General features: G+C 45.0%; 1 protein-coding gene across 1 annotated transcript; it reads right to left on the reverse strand.

The window, feature by feature from the left end:
- Window positions 1-10,560: 10,560 nt before the first annotated feature.
- On the reverse strand, window positions 10,561-11,376 carry LOC123451199 (dirigent protein 1-like). Its single transcript, XM_045128206.1, has one exon. It carries the CDS (start codon window positions 11,312-11,314, stop codon window positions 10,757-10,759), a length of 558 nt encoding a protein of 185 aa, XP_044984141.1. The 5' UTR covers window positions 11,315-11,376; the 3' UTR covers window positions 10,561-10,756.
- Between the last annotated feature and the right edge of the window lie 267 nt (window positions 11,377-11,643).

An 11,643-nucleotide genomic window follows, 5' to 3' on the forward strand; every position in this document is an offset into this window, starting at 1 on the left:
TCATGCTGAGTTTGAACCATATGAAAATGCTTAACAAGACCTATAACATCATTATCAGTTCTACTTAAAACATCAAGCAAACTTTTTATAGCAAGGGAATTATCATGCAATTGGCTTTGAAGTGATTTTGCTTGACAATGAAATTATCAAGCTCATCTAAACATTGATCAGGAGGCTTACCATGAGGGACGTCACTTGCATTGAATTCTAAAAGAGAGTGTACCTCTACCATAGGTGGGTGAGTGGTAGGCTCACATAATTTCTCAATAGGAGGTAGATTCTTCACATCTTCAGTTTTAATACCTCTCTCTTTCATAGACTTCTTGGCTTCTTGCATAACTTCTGGACTCAAGAAAAGCATACCTCTCTTCTTGGGTGATGGAGGTGGTTTAGGAACGGACCAATCATCATGATTCTTAGCTATTTTGCCCATTAATTCTTCGGCATCGTCCCTTGTTCTTTCCCTGAAAACACAACCAGCACAACTATCCAGATAGGTTCTAGATTCATTGGTTAGACCAGCATAAAATATATCAAGCAATTCATTCTTAGGGATTCCATGTACCGGTCTAGCCTTAAGCAAAGTGTAATACCTCCCCAAGCTTTAGGGAGGTGCTCATCCTGCAACTGTTTAAAGTTATAAATTCTTTGTAAAGCAGCATGTTGCTTATGAGCAGGAAACTATTTAGCAACAAAAGATTTAACTAAATCTTGAGGACTCTTAATGGAACCACATGGTAGTGCATCGTACACTGCTTTAGCATCTTCCTTCAAAGAGAAAGGAATTAGCTTAGTAACATAATAATTTCTCTTCTTGTCCTCTGTAGTGAATAAGCCACCCAACTAAGTGAGTTTGGTAAGGTGTGCAATAGCATTGTCATTTTCTCTGCCATGAAAGGGGTCAGATTCAACTGTGGATATAAGTGAAATATCAACAGAGAAATCAAAATCAGCATCCTCAATTCAAATAGGAGATGAAGAAAATTTAGGATGAGGAGTAAATTTGTTCTTCATAGAATGCTTTTCAAGCAGCTTCTTAACAGAAGCAGGGCCAGAGTCAGCACCCTCTATAAGTTCCATGCATAAATCATCATCAAGTTCAATATAATCATCATCAAGAATTCTTTCCTTGAGACCACTCAAGTCTTGGTAACCAAAAGTTCTACCAATGGGGTAGCGTGTAACAGGAAGTTCAATTCCAGACTCCTTAGCAGCCTTAGCAATCTGAGACTCAATAAAATAACCAAGTAAACCAGGCTCATCAATAGTAGTGTAAGCATCATCAAAAGTATGAGGCATAGTAACAGACTCGGTAGAAGCAGCATGTGATGGTCGTGAAGCAAACTTACTCATAACGGAAGGTGAATCAAGCGTAGCGCTAGTGCTAAGAACCGTGACTTTTCTCGTAGTGGATGGTAAAATTGGAACCTTAGGGTCTCCTTTCTTACCCATAGTGAATAAATCGCAGAAAGCAAAATAACTCCAAGTAGACTTGTAAATAAAGCTATGGACCCCGGCAACGGCACCAGAAAATGGTCTTGATAACCCACAAGTGTAGGGGATCGCAACAGTTTTCGCAGGTAAGATAACCCAATTTATTGATTCGACACAAGGGGAGCCAAAGAATACTTATAAGCTTTAACAGTTGAGTTGTCAATTCAACCGCACCTGAAAGATACTTGCTTGGCAACGAAATATTAGTAACAACGGCGATATGGAAGTGGTGGTGGCAACGGAAATAATGGGTACAGAGCAACCAAAGTAAAAGAGCGAAAGTAAAGTAACTTGTAACTAGAAGGATTAAAACACTGTAGGCTAGGGAGATGGATGGTTGGTCATGGATGAGACATATCATGTATCTAACTTGGGCCAAGGCACATAGAAAAGTAATGATCATCTAGGCATATATCAAACATTAGGCATGTATCCCAAGGTAGTCGTGCGTGCTTGCAATAAGAACTTGCACAACATCTTTTGTCCTACCATCCCGCTATCAACGGGGCCAAAAGGAACTTATGGAGATTAAGGTGCTCCTATCAAAGAGCACCGGAACAAAGCATTAACGATTAATGGATACATGGAATCCTCAAACTATAGTCTATCCCCTTTGGTGTCCCGAACTGTCACCATTGGGATCACCGGTTCCGGACTATAATAGGTGCATACTACTCATAGATAGGATCCTAGAACACAATATATTCATGAAAACATAATGAATTCAGATCTGAAATCATGGCACTCGGGCCCAAAGTGACAAGCATTAAGAGTAACAAGTAGTAGCAAAGATGATAAACACCATAGTAGATGATAGGCAACATGCCCCCAACAATCCGACAAACTATTACATGATCTAACTCATCCAATCTATTCTATCCCCTTCACCTACACCAGGGAATTACTCACACATGATGGGAGAAGCCATGGAAGGATGATGGAGTCGTGATGGTGATGACGATGGTGATGATCTCCCCTCTCCGGAGGCCAAAACAGCCTCCAGATTAGCTCTCCTGAAGAAGAACCGAGGGTGGCGGCGGCTCCGCGTCGAGAACTTGCAAAACGACTTCTATTCTGGGATTTCTGCGTCACGGGTAAAAATAGGAGCTAAAGTAGGGTACTAGAGGGGCCTCCTGGCGCGGCCAGGGGGCAGGCCGCGCCCACAGGTCGCCTGGGGGCCCTGTGGCTCCCCTCTGGCCCATCTTCTGGCCCATGGTTCCTTCGGGTGCGTGGATTTTCTCTATTTTTATGGGAATTTTCCGGGCGTCTAAATATCCATTTTCCTGCGCACAAGAAAACCAAACAAACAACTTTGCTGAAAACAACGTCAGTCTGGTTAGTTTCATTCAAATCATGCAAGAATGAGGCCAAATAAATAGCAAAAGTGTTTGGAAAAGTCGATATGTTTGAGACGTATCAACTCCCCCAAGCTTAGCATATTGCTTGTCCTCAAGCAATTCTATTCAACAAACTGAACGCAACATTTGGTGATGATTTCTTCGTATACCTCGTGGATGATAATCCCACTTCTATTTCAGAAGCGTATGCCTCTCCAGATGCTGATTAATGGAAAGCTGCGGTCCGGAGCGTTATGGATTCCACCATGGCTAATGGGACATGGGAAATTACTAATCGTCCCTAACTCCCTATGGTTGCAAACCATTGGGATGCAAGTGGGTGTTCAAAAGGAAGCTTAGGCACGATTGTACGATTGAAAAGTACAAGGCTAGGCTTGTGGCCAAGGGCTATGCCCAAAAAGAAGAAGAAGATTTCTTTGATACTTATTCACATGTGGCTAGACTTACCACCATTCGAGTACTACTCTCATTGGCAGCTTCGCGTGGTCTTCTCGTTCATCAAATGGATGTTAAGACTTCTTTCTTGAACGGAGAGGTAAACGAGGAAATCTATATGCAACAGCCAGATGACTTTGTGATAGAAGGTCAGGAAGGAAACGTGTGTAAGTTGCTGAAATCTTTATATGGTCTCAGACAAGCACCCATGCAATGGCATGAGAAGTTTAATACAACTCTGACATCTGTTGCTTCGTTGTTAATAAAGCTGACAAGTGTGTATACTATCGCCATGGTGGGGGTGAAGGAGTTATATTGTGCTTGTATGTTGATGACATACTGATATTTGGAACCAACCTCAAAGTGATTGAGGAGGTGAAGTCTTTTTTGTTTCAAAATTTTGAGATGAAGGACCTTGGGGTGGCTGATGTTATCTTGAACATCAAGCTTTTGAGAGATTATGAGGGTGGGTTTACACTTCTACAATCCCACTATGTTGAGAAGATTTTGAGTCGTTTTGGATATTCAGACTGCAAATTTCTCAAACACCATATGATACTAGTGTGCTGATTCAAAAGTTCAAAGGCACAACAATATATCAATTGCGGTTCTATAAAATTATTGGTTCGCTTATGTATCTAGCTAGCGCAACGAGGCCTGACATCGCGTTTGCTGTGAGCAAACTTAGCCGGTTTGTTGCCAATCCGGGCGATGTTCATTGGCGTGCTATTGAAAGAATTATGCGCTACCTGAAGGTACTATCAACCACGGACTTCACTATACGGGATACCCATCGGTACTTGAAGGGTATAGTGATGCGAATTGGATCTCTGATGTTGATGAGATGAAGGCCACTACTGGGTATATATTTACTCTCGGAGGTGGTGATGTTTCGTGGAAGTCTTGCAAGCAAACGATCTTAACGAGATCGACAATGGAAGCAAAATTAACAACATTAGACACATCTGGTGTCGAAGCAGAATGTCTTCGAGATCTTTTGATGGACTTACCTGTGGTTGAGAAGCCGGTTCCGGCTATCCTTATGAACTGCGACAATGAGACATTTATTGTCAAAGTGAAGAGTCAAAGGACAATATGAAGTCCAACAAACGTATAAGAATGAGATTGAAGTCTCTCACACATTTGAGAAACTCCGGAGTGATAGCGTTTGATTACATCCAAACGGCTAAGAATCTGGTACATCCCTTTATTAAAGGGCTATCACGTGTTGTGATAGAAATAGACACACATGAGTTTCCATGGCAGTAATCCAACCTATATGATCGGAGATCTCGTGAAGTAGGACCTGGGAAAACAAGCCAGTGGTGAATTGAGGAGAGTAACTATACTAACCCACTCCGTTGGAGATGCAATGATCTCGGATACTGTATGGTAGGATGACTACTGTCTTAATGTGTTCTAAACCTTATGTGTAAGCAAGATGCTATCCTACACGGCGATCTTTGGAGGAACACACCGATATGAGCCGACTGCTGGTCACAGTCTATGAGATTGGGGGGGTCTCTAGTAAACTCATGAATAGACCAGGAGTGTGACTAATATGCTCCACCCGAGGGGTCAGTCTTCGATAGCCTTGTACTAGTAAGACTTGTGGTGAAGCTTCTTTACGCCAAACTGACAATTCAAGGCATAGTCCATTGTTTAGTTGTAAAAGGGTGTAGCTGCTTGTTCTAGGTGAAGCTCAACCTTAACAGGTCTTCACTGAAATGCTGGTATATCAAAACAGTGATTGGAACCAAGGAACACGATGTGCCATTGAGATCTGGTGGGGGATTGTTGAAATCTGTGATGGGCCTTAGGACCATATGAGAATTTTAGAAATCTCGAAGGGCCCATGTAGGTGGTGGCATGACAAGGTGGTGGTGGGAAGTTTGGTCCCACCCCGCTAGTGGAGAAGAAGTAGGACCCCTTTATAAGATTCTCTCTTCTACATGCTATTGGAGAGTGAGAAGAGAAGAGGCCCTCGCGCACTCCTCCTCCGCCGCCCGCCTCGCCATGCCACGCTCATCATGACGCGATGCGGGTTGCGGGAATGAGCCGAGCCGAGCTCATACCTACGCGCATATTTTCGCTGGTTAGGAACAAAGAATATGTAACGGATGCGCCACGATCCGAGACGTCGGATCGTGGGCTGTTACCGACTCGGACGTGGGTTCAGCCCACGTCTCTCCACCCGACCACCTATATAAGCAGGGCTAACGCCAACCCTAGCCGTCACGAGATCAGATCGCCTCTGCCTCACGCGCTCGTTCCTTTGTTGCTGATGCCGCCGGCGACTCCGTCTCGTTCACCGCGTACACGTTCGACGGGAGAGCAGGACTTCGAAACCCCGCCTCTCCGGTTCCTGTACGGGAGAGGGGCGATTAGGTTTTTGGGGAGCGATCACGTGACTGTTCGCCTCCGTCCGTCTGCTTCGTCTACGTCCGCGTCACCCTCGTCATCGCCATGTCTTCACCAAGCAAAGCTGTCTGTCTTGTGCGCGAGAAGGCCGAAGCCGAAAAGAAGGCGGCAGAGGATGTTGCCGCCGTCAACGCTGCTGCTACGGCCAAGTGGTCAAACGGAGGGTATAACCTGCTTATCCCGCTCATGTTTATTTCTGCCCTGGTAGTACTAGCTATATGCGTAGATGTTTCTACTATATGCGTAGCACTTGCTAGTATGCTCCGTAATCAGTATGTCATGAATCTAGTCAATGCCATGTTAGTAATTATTTCATGGATTAATCTACTCGAAAATTGCCTATTTACTCAACAAATCTCTCTAGAGGTTCTAAAGAAGACTTTTATACTCATCATTCTCATAGTAAAGCTGTGTGGACCGATCGGTCGATAGTCGTGATTTTTTACTCCTTAACTTGAGGAGGTTTTTCCGCGTTAAATCATGTGTCATATGCATGTTGTTGTGTTATTTCGCTGCTTACTTGTTGGTTGAAGGTGTCCTCAAAATTCATCACAAGTAAAGGGAGTTGTGTAGTGTGCATATTTGTCGTGTGGGTAAATTTATGCAGCTCATTGTTGCTGTCTAACCCCAACACACTTAACCTCTATGCAAGAGAACTTACTGGCTACGATAAATGAATAATCATCATGTGATGCTCCTGATTGATGTAATGCACCATGGAGAAATGTTCCTATCGAGCTGGTCAAGTCACATCAATGAAGGGAGTTACATCTTACTCCCTCCGTTCCTAAATATAAGACCTTTTAGAGATTGCACTATGAATTACATACGGATGTACATAGACATATTTTAGAGTGTATATTCACCCATTTTACTCCGTATGTAGTCTTCTAGTGGAATCTCTAAAAGGTCTTATATTTAGGAACGGAGAGAGTATCAAGGATCAAGATAATTTGTTTACGCTGATGACCACGAATGGATGAAAAGCCACAGATATCTTCTAGTTTCAAGTGAATAGTCGCGTTCCACTTTACCTTTTTGTGTGAGAACTTGCTAGCTATAATCAATGAATAAAAGCCATGGGATGTCTCTGTTAGATGTATTGCACGAATCATGAAGGAGAAATTTTCGTATCAAGCTGGTCAAGTCACACCAATAAAGAGACTTACATCCTTGATAGGATCAAGAGAATTTGTTTACGTTAGTGACAATGTGAGTTCTTTATGAAGGGAGTATCTTGCAGTTTGAGGTGAAAACACATGCAAGACTGTGACTGATTTCCAACTCTTGGAGAAAACTAGCTTTAGTGAATCAAAAGCTATTTTCAGTTCCCGGAAAGGAGAAAAATCATCAGGTGTATACGAGTTCTTTTTTCCTTTTATTCATGCGAGAGGGATCTTCGACGCACATCCGTTGTGTTACTTGTGTACAACAAGCAGGAAAGTTTCGACCAAAACTTTGATCGACACGTATCTAACCATCTACTGTATTTAAACTTCATAACTGGTTCATTTGAACCCTTCGTGTTTTCGATGATGAGACCTCCAGTGGAAGACTAACGTTTTATGCCTATTAACAAATATCATGATCTTCGACATGTGTATTGTATGTATATATATATATATATATATATATATATATATATATATATATATATATATATATATATATATATATATATATATATTGTAACAGTTTGAACTTTTATGGAACTTAATGATTCTTTCAGGAAACCAATATATTAAATTGTGGTAGTGTGTCTTTTGATTTTTAACATCGTCCAGTCGTAGTTGCTGATTTTTACATACTTTCCCTCATATGAAAGCACGTACGTACATCCTATTCCTTTGAACACAACTGAAATATTAAGTCAGCGCAATATTTTAAAATTGACGCCTCGTAATTGACGAAAACATTTTTTTCTACCGAACGAACATCATCGAAAAACCTTAAATAAATTCGAAAAACACGAACACTAATACTAAATCTAAGACTTAAAGCCTGGTTGACTAGTTCCATCATAAGGAACCTAACCTAATGTATGTGAAAAGTGCATGTTTTGTTAAAACATAATGAAAGTGCATGTGTATGCGGCTGAGTGGATAAGATTCCCCGATAGTAGTCATGCCTAACAAAGCATTACATTTTTTTTTGCAGGTTATCTTGAAGGTGTCTGCTTGGATCTGTATGTGGTCGTTATTTAGTCATACGGGTCACATATGACTTTTGAATATTGGGTGCAACCGATGAGAGATGGTTGCACGGGATACTTATAACCGGCTTGAACGGTGGTCTAATAATAGAATAGGTGTTTACTCATCTGACCTTAATTGTGCCGGTTGTGGCAATTTGTATCTTTATTTTCTTTTGAGAATTGCATATTTCCTTGAGACTTTGTTTGGAACTTGGTATTTTTAATAATATGACTGTGTGCATCAAGAGATGCACAGGCCGGGGTTATCCTCTTTTCTAAAAAGAAAAAAAAATAGTCATGTCGTCCTATCCTTCTAATGGACGTAAACCTTAGGCCTCTTATTAAATCGTTGGATTAAAATCCGTTTTCCACTCTTCTTTCTTGTTACTGTACTTCCTCTTCCTCAACCTGCCTCCCCTTTGATGGTGATGTCACATCGTCCTTCCCTCCGACAAGGTGCTAGCTCGCCCTGACCGGTGATGCCGGCACAAGCTCGCCTCCATATAATCCGACCAACATCGAAGAAAAAAACTTCCCTCCTGAACCAGGCAACCCTCTCCCTCCCTTATATCAGCAACATCGCAACCAGTCGCAACATCCACATGTTGAGATGTGGGTAGCGCTCCTCTCGCACGACATGTCTCATCTCCATAAAAATTAATCTCTTTGAATTGTGTTTTATCATACATATCACAAATAGCAGAACCAATAAACTTTATGTTTTGCTATTTGTTAATGGGGACTGATAGGCGCCGGCACGCCGGCCCAAAGATTCAGTCGGTCGAGCACGGGCCGTCAGGTCCAGTCGTGTAGACCATTAGATTTAGGTAAAAACGATTCGTCAAGAGCTCCCTACTTTCTTGCGCAGGGCGCACATCTCCTCTCCGCATCTCGCGCACACACCACCCCTCCTCCCCGCATCTCGCATAGCTCGCCGGGGCACGCGGTGCGCTCTCCTACCGTGCACCTCCCTCTGGTCGCAACACCGCTCCTCCCCTCCTCCTCCATGCTAGTTCTCATCGCCGGGATTCGCGGCAACCCCACACCAGCATCTTGTTTTTGTGCTCACCGCCGCGCTTGAAGCACCATGGCCTTGTGAATGGATGCAGCAAAACACGTCTCGGTAGTAGCAAAAAGGCAAGGCAGTTGCAACAAAGAATGCCGTCCTCATCGTCGCCGGTCGCATCCCGGTCGTAAAAAAGCACCATGGCGTCATGAGTGGACGCAGGAAAACAACAGACAATAGTAGCAAAAAATGAGCCAGTTGCAACAAAAATGTCCGTCCTTGCCATCGCCGGTCGCATCTAAGCCATAGAACATCATGGCATCGTGGATGGATGTAGCAAACACAAAGACGGTAGTACCAAAAAATAACGATGGTTGTAGCAAAATACTCTGCCGTTTCCAGCAAAGTTTTTGTAGTTGGTTGTAGCCTTTTTATTTCGTAGTGGTCGAATGGAACATCTATATTTGGCGGGTTGAAGCTTTTCCAAACTACAGTTGAAGCTTTCGTATGAATGGATGTAGCTTTTTTCCCTACACAGTGTCCGGTTGAAACTTTATAGGCCGCGGGATGAAGCTTTCTAATCAAACGGTTGTAACTTTTTGGGTCGTCGGTTGCAACATCAAAGGAGGAGCAAAAAAATGCTTCCATGTTCGTTTTGAGAGGACATGGTTGCAGCGGTGAGGGAGGAGGCCGTTCCGCCATGCTTGTAGTATCTCCAATGGGTGGTTCCAACATGTGTGCAACTGCTTCCAACCCCGACTCACCAGGGCAAAGGGAGCTTGCAGCGGGGCCAACGAAAGAAGTGGGCGAGGGTGCTGAGGTTGGAGGTAGAGACCTGCGCAGTATTAGGGCTAACCGGAGGAGGATCCGTAGAGGGAAGACGAGGAGCGTGGCCACCAGCGCGCTAGGATGAAAGAGAAAGGAGGGGATCAGGGGAAAGAAGAAAGAGGGAGAAGATAAGGTGGACCAGTGTGATGTGCAGAACGTACGATGGGGCTCCATCGCATGTCTCGCGAGCGACCGGTCGAAGTTTCGGCCGGCGTGCGGGCGTAAAACGTTTCCCTTATTAATTCCTTAAAAATAGGTTTAGAATCATTGATTGTGCCTGGAGAGCATCAACATAAATCCAAATCAAGATGGGACCGACACGGTAGGCCGCGGCGTCCCCAATGAGGTCGACACCGGCCGGCATGGTCAGCCATGACATCCCCAATGAGGCCGAGACGTGCCCCGACAACTCTAAGCCAGGATCATGTCAGAGATGACAATGACATGACGTCACCGATGGAGGCACACCAAGTTGAGTGTATATGTGGGCCTGGGGAGGGTGACTTTTAGCTCTGACTACCCTTGGATTCAACAAAGCTCGATCTCGAGGAAGGGACAAGCTGCAACGTCGTCGATGAGGGTTTGGATAAGACCTCGCCGGAGGCAAAGCAAAGAGGAAAGAGCGACGGGCTGTAGGGTTGAAGGAAATCATGTCGGATTTTTTATTTTTTTGAGCTGATCATGTCGGGCTTGACAAAGATGAAGACGGTGGGAGGCTGAAGAGATGAGCATGACCTAAATCGGGCCCCTTGAGTTTCAATCAGACGGCTCTGAGAAAATCAACTAAAAAATATATTTTTTTAATCAATAGGCGGCCCCGTAAAGTTTCTATAACTTACATATACACTGTACATGTGTACGCTGTGAATTCGTGTAAACACGTCGATACCACTTATTTGGTGTCTATATAAAAGTAGAGAGACAATATACATGAAATGGATCGCGCGCCACGTGCAGATTATTGAACCGCGAACATGCACGGATGCACAAATGCGAGCGAGCACGTGGGTCCACGCGCGTCTAGTCTTGCACTTGAACGTAGACATCGAGCTCGACCACGCCGCCATTGGCGAGGTCGTATTCGTAATCCCGGGAGAGCATGTAACCCCGCGCGAAACGGAACTGGCCGGTGCCCCCGACGACCACTGACTCGCGCGTCGCCAAGTCCAGGTCGACGCGGCCATTCACCACGACGGAGCTGCCGCTGTACTCGCCGGCCTCCAGGAAGAGGTGCAGGTTTAGGTCCGACACGACGCCGCCCTCCGACACCCGCACGGCGAACCCCTGCGCCGTGCCCACCCGCGCGCTGCCCCTGTCGGGGCCCTCCGTCAGCGGATCGTTCAGCGCCACGATGTCGCCGAACTGCCGCGGCGACGGCGCCGTGCCGTTGTCGGGCGAGAGGGAGCGGCCGGACACGACGCGCAAGGCGGTGGGGTTCGGGCCGGTGTAGAAATCGTCCATGTAGAAGTGGAGGTGAATGATCGAGGAAGCCGCGCCGCAGGTGTTGTAGGCTGCTGTGGTGCCGCGGAGGACGGCAGAGCAGAGGAGCAGAAAGGCCACGAGCTTGCCACAGTCCATGGTTGTATGCTTGGCTACGGGCACACTGTGTGTAAACTACAACCACTGGTCCTGCTAGCTAACTAGTCGAATACGATGCAGTCTGCACTCTGCGTGCCCCGATATTTATACTGACCCCTCTAGAACTAGGAGAGAAGGATGCAATCTCAATAGGCATTACTGAAATTTTCTTATACGTCGGCTGTCAGGCTCTTCGCCGAGAGTCAAATCATAGGCACTCGACAAACAAATATATGTCTAGAGTCATCTTCGGTAAACAGGAGTTCACGACAATTACGTCCCTTTTGCCGACAGTCGCTCACAGCGAACACGCATCAAACGGCAAACCG

This window comes from Hordeum vulgare, chromosome 4H (assembly GCF_904849725.1).
Source record: "Hordeum vulgare subsp. vulgare chromosome 4H, MorexV3_pseudomolecules_assembly, whole genome shotgun sequence".
NCBI classification, from domain to species: domain Eukaryota; kingdom Viridiplantae; phylum Streptophyta; class Magnoliopsida; order Poales; family Poaceae; genus Hordeum; species Hordeum vulgare.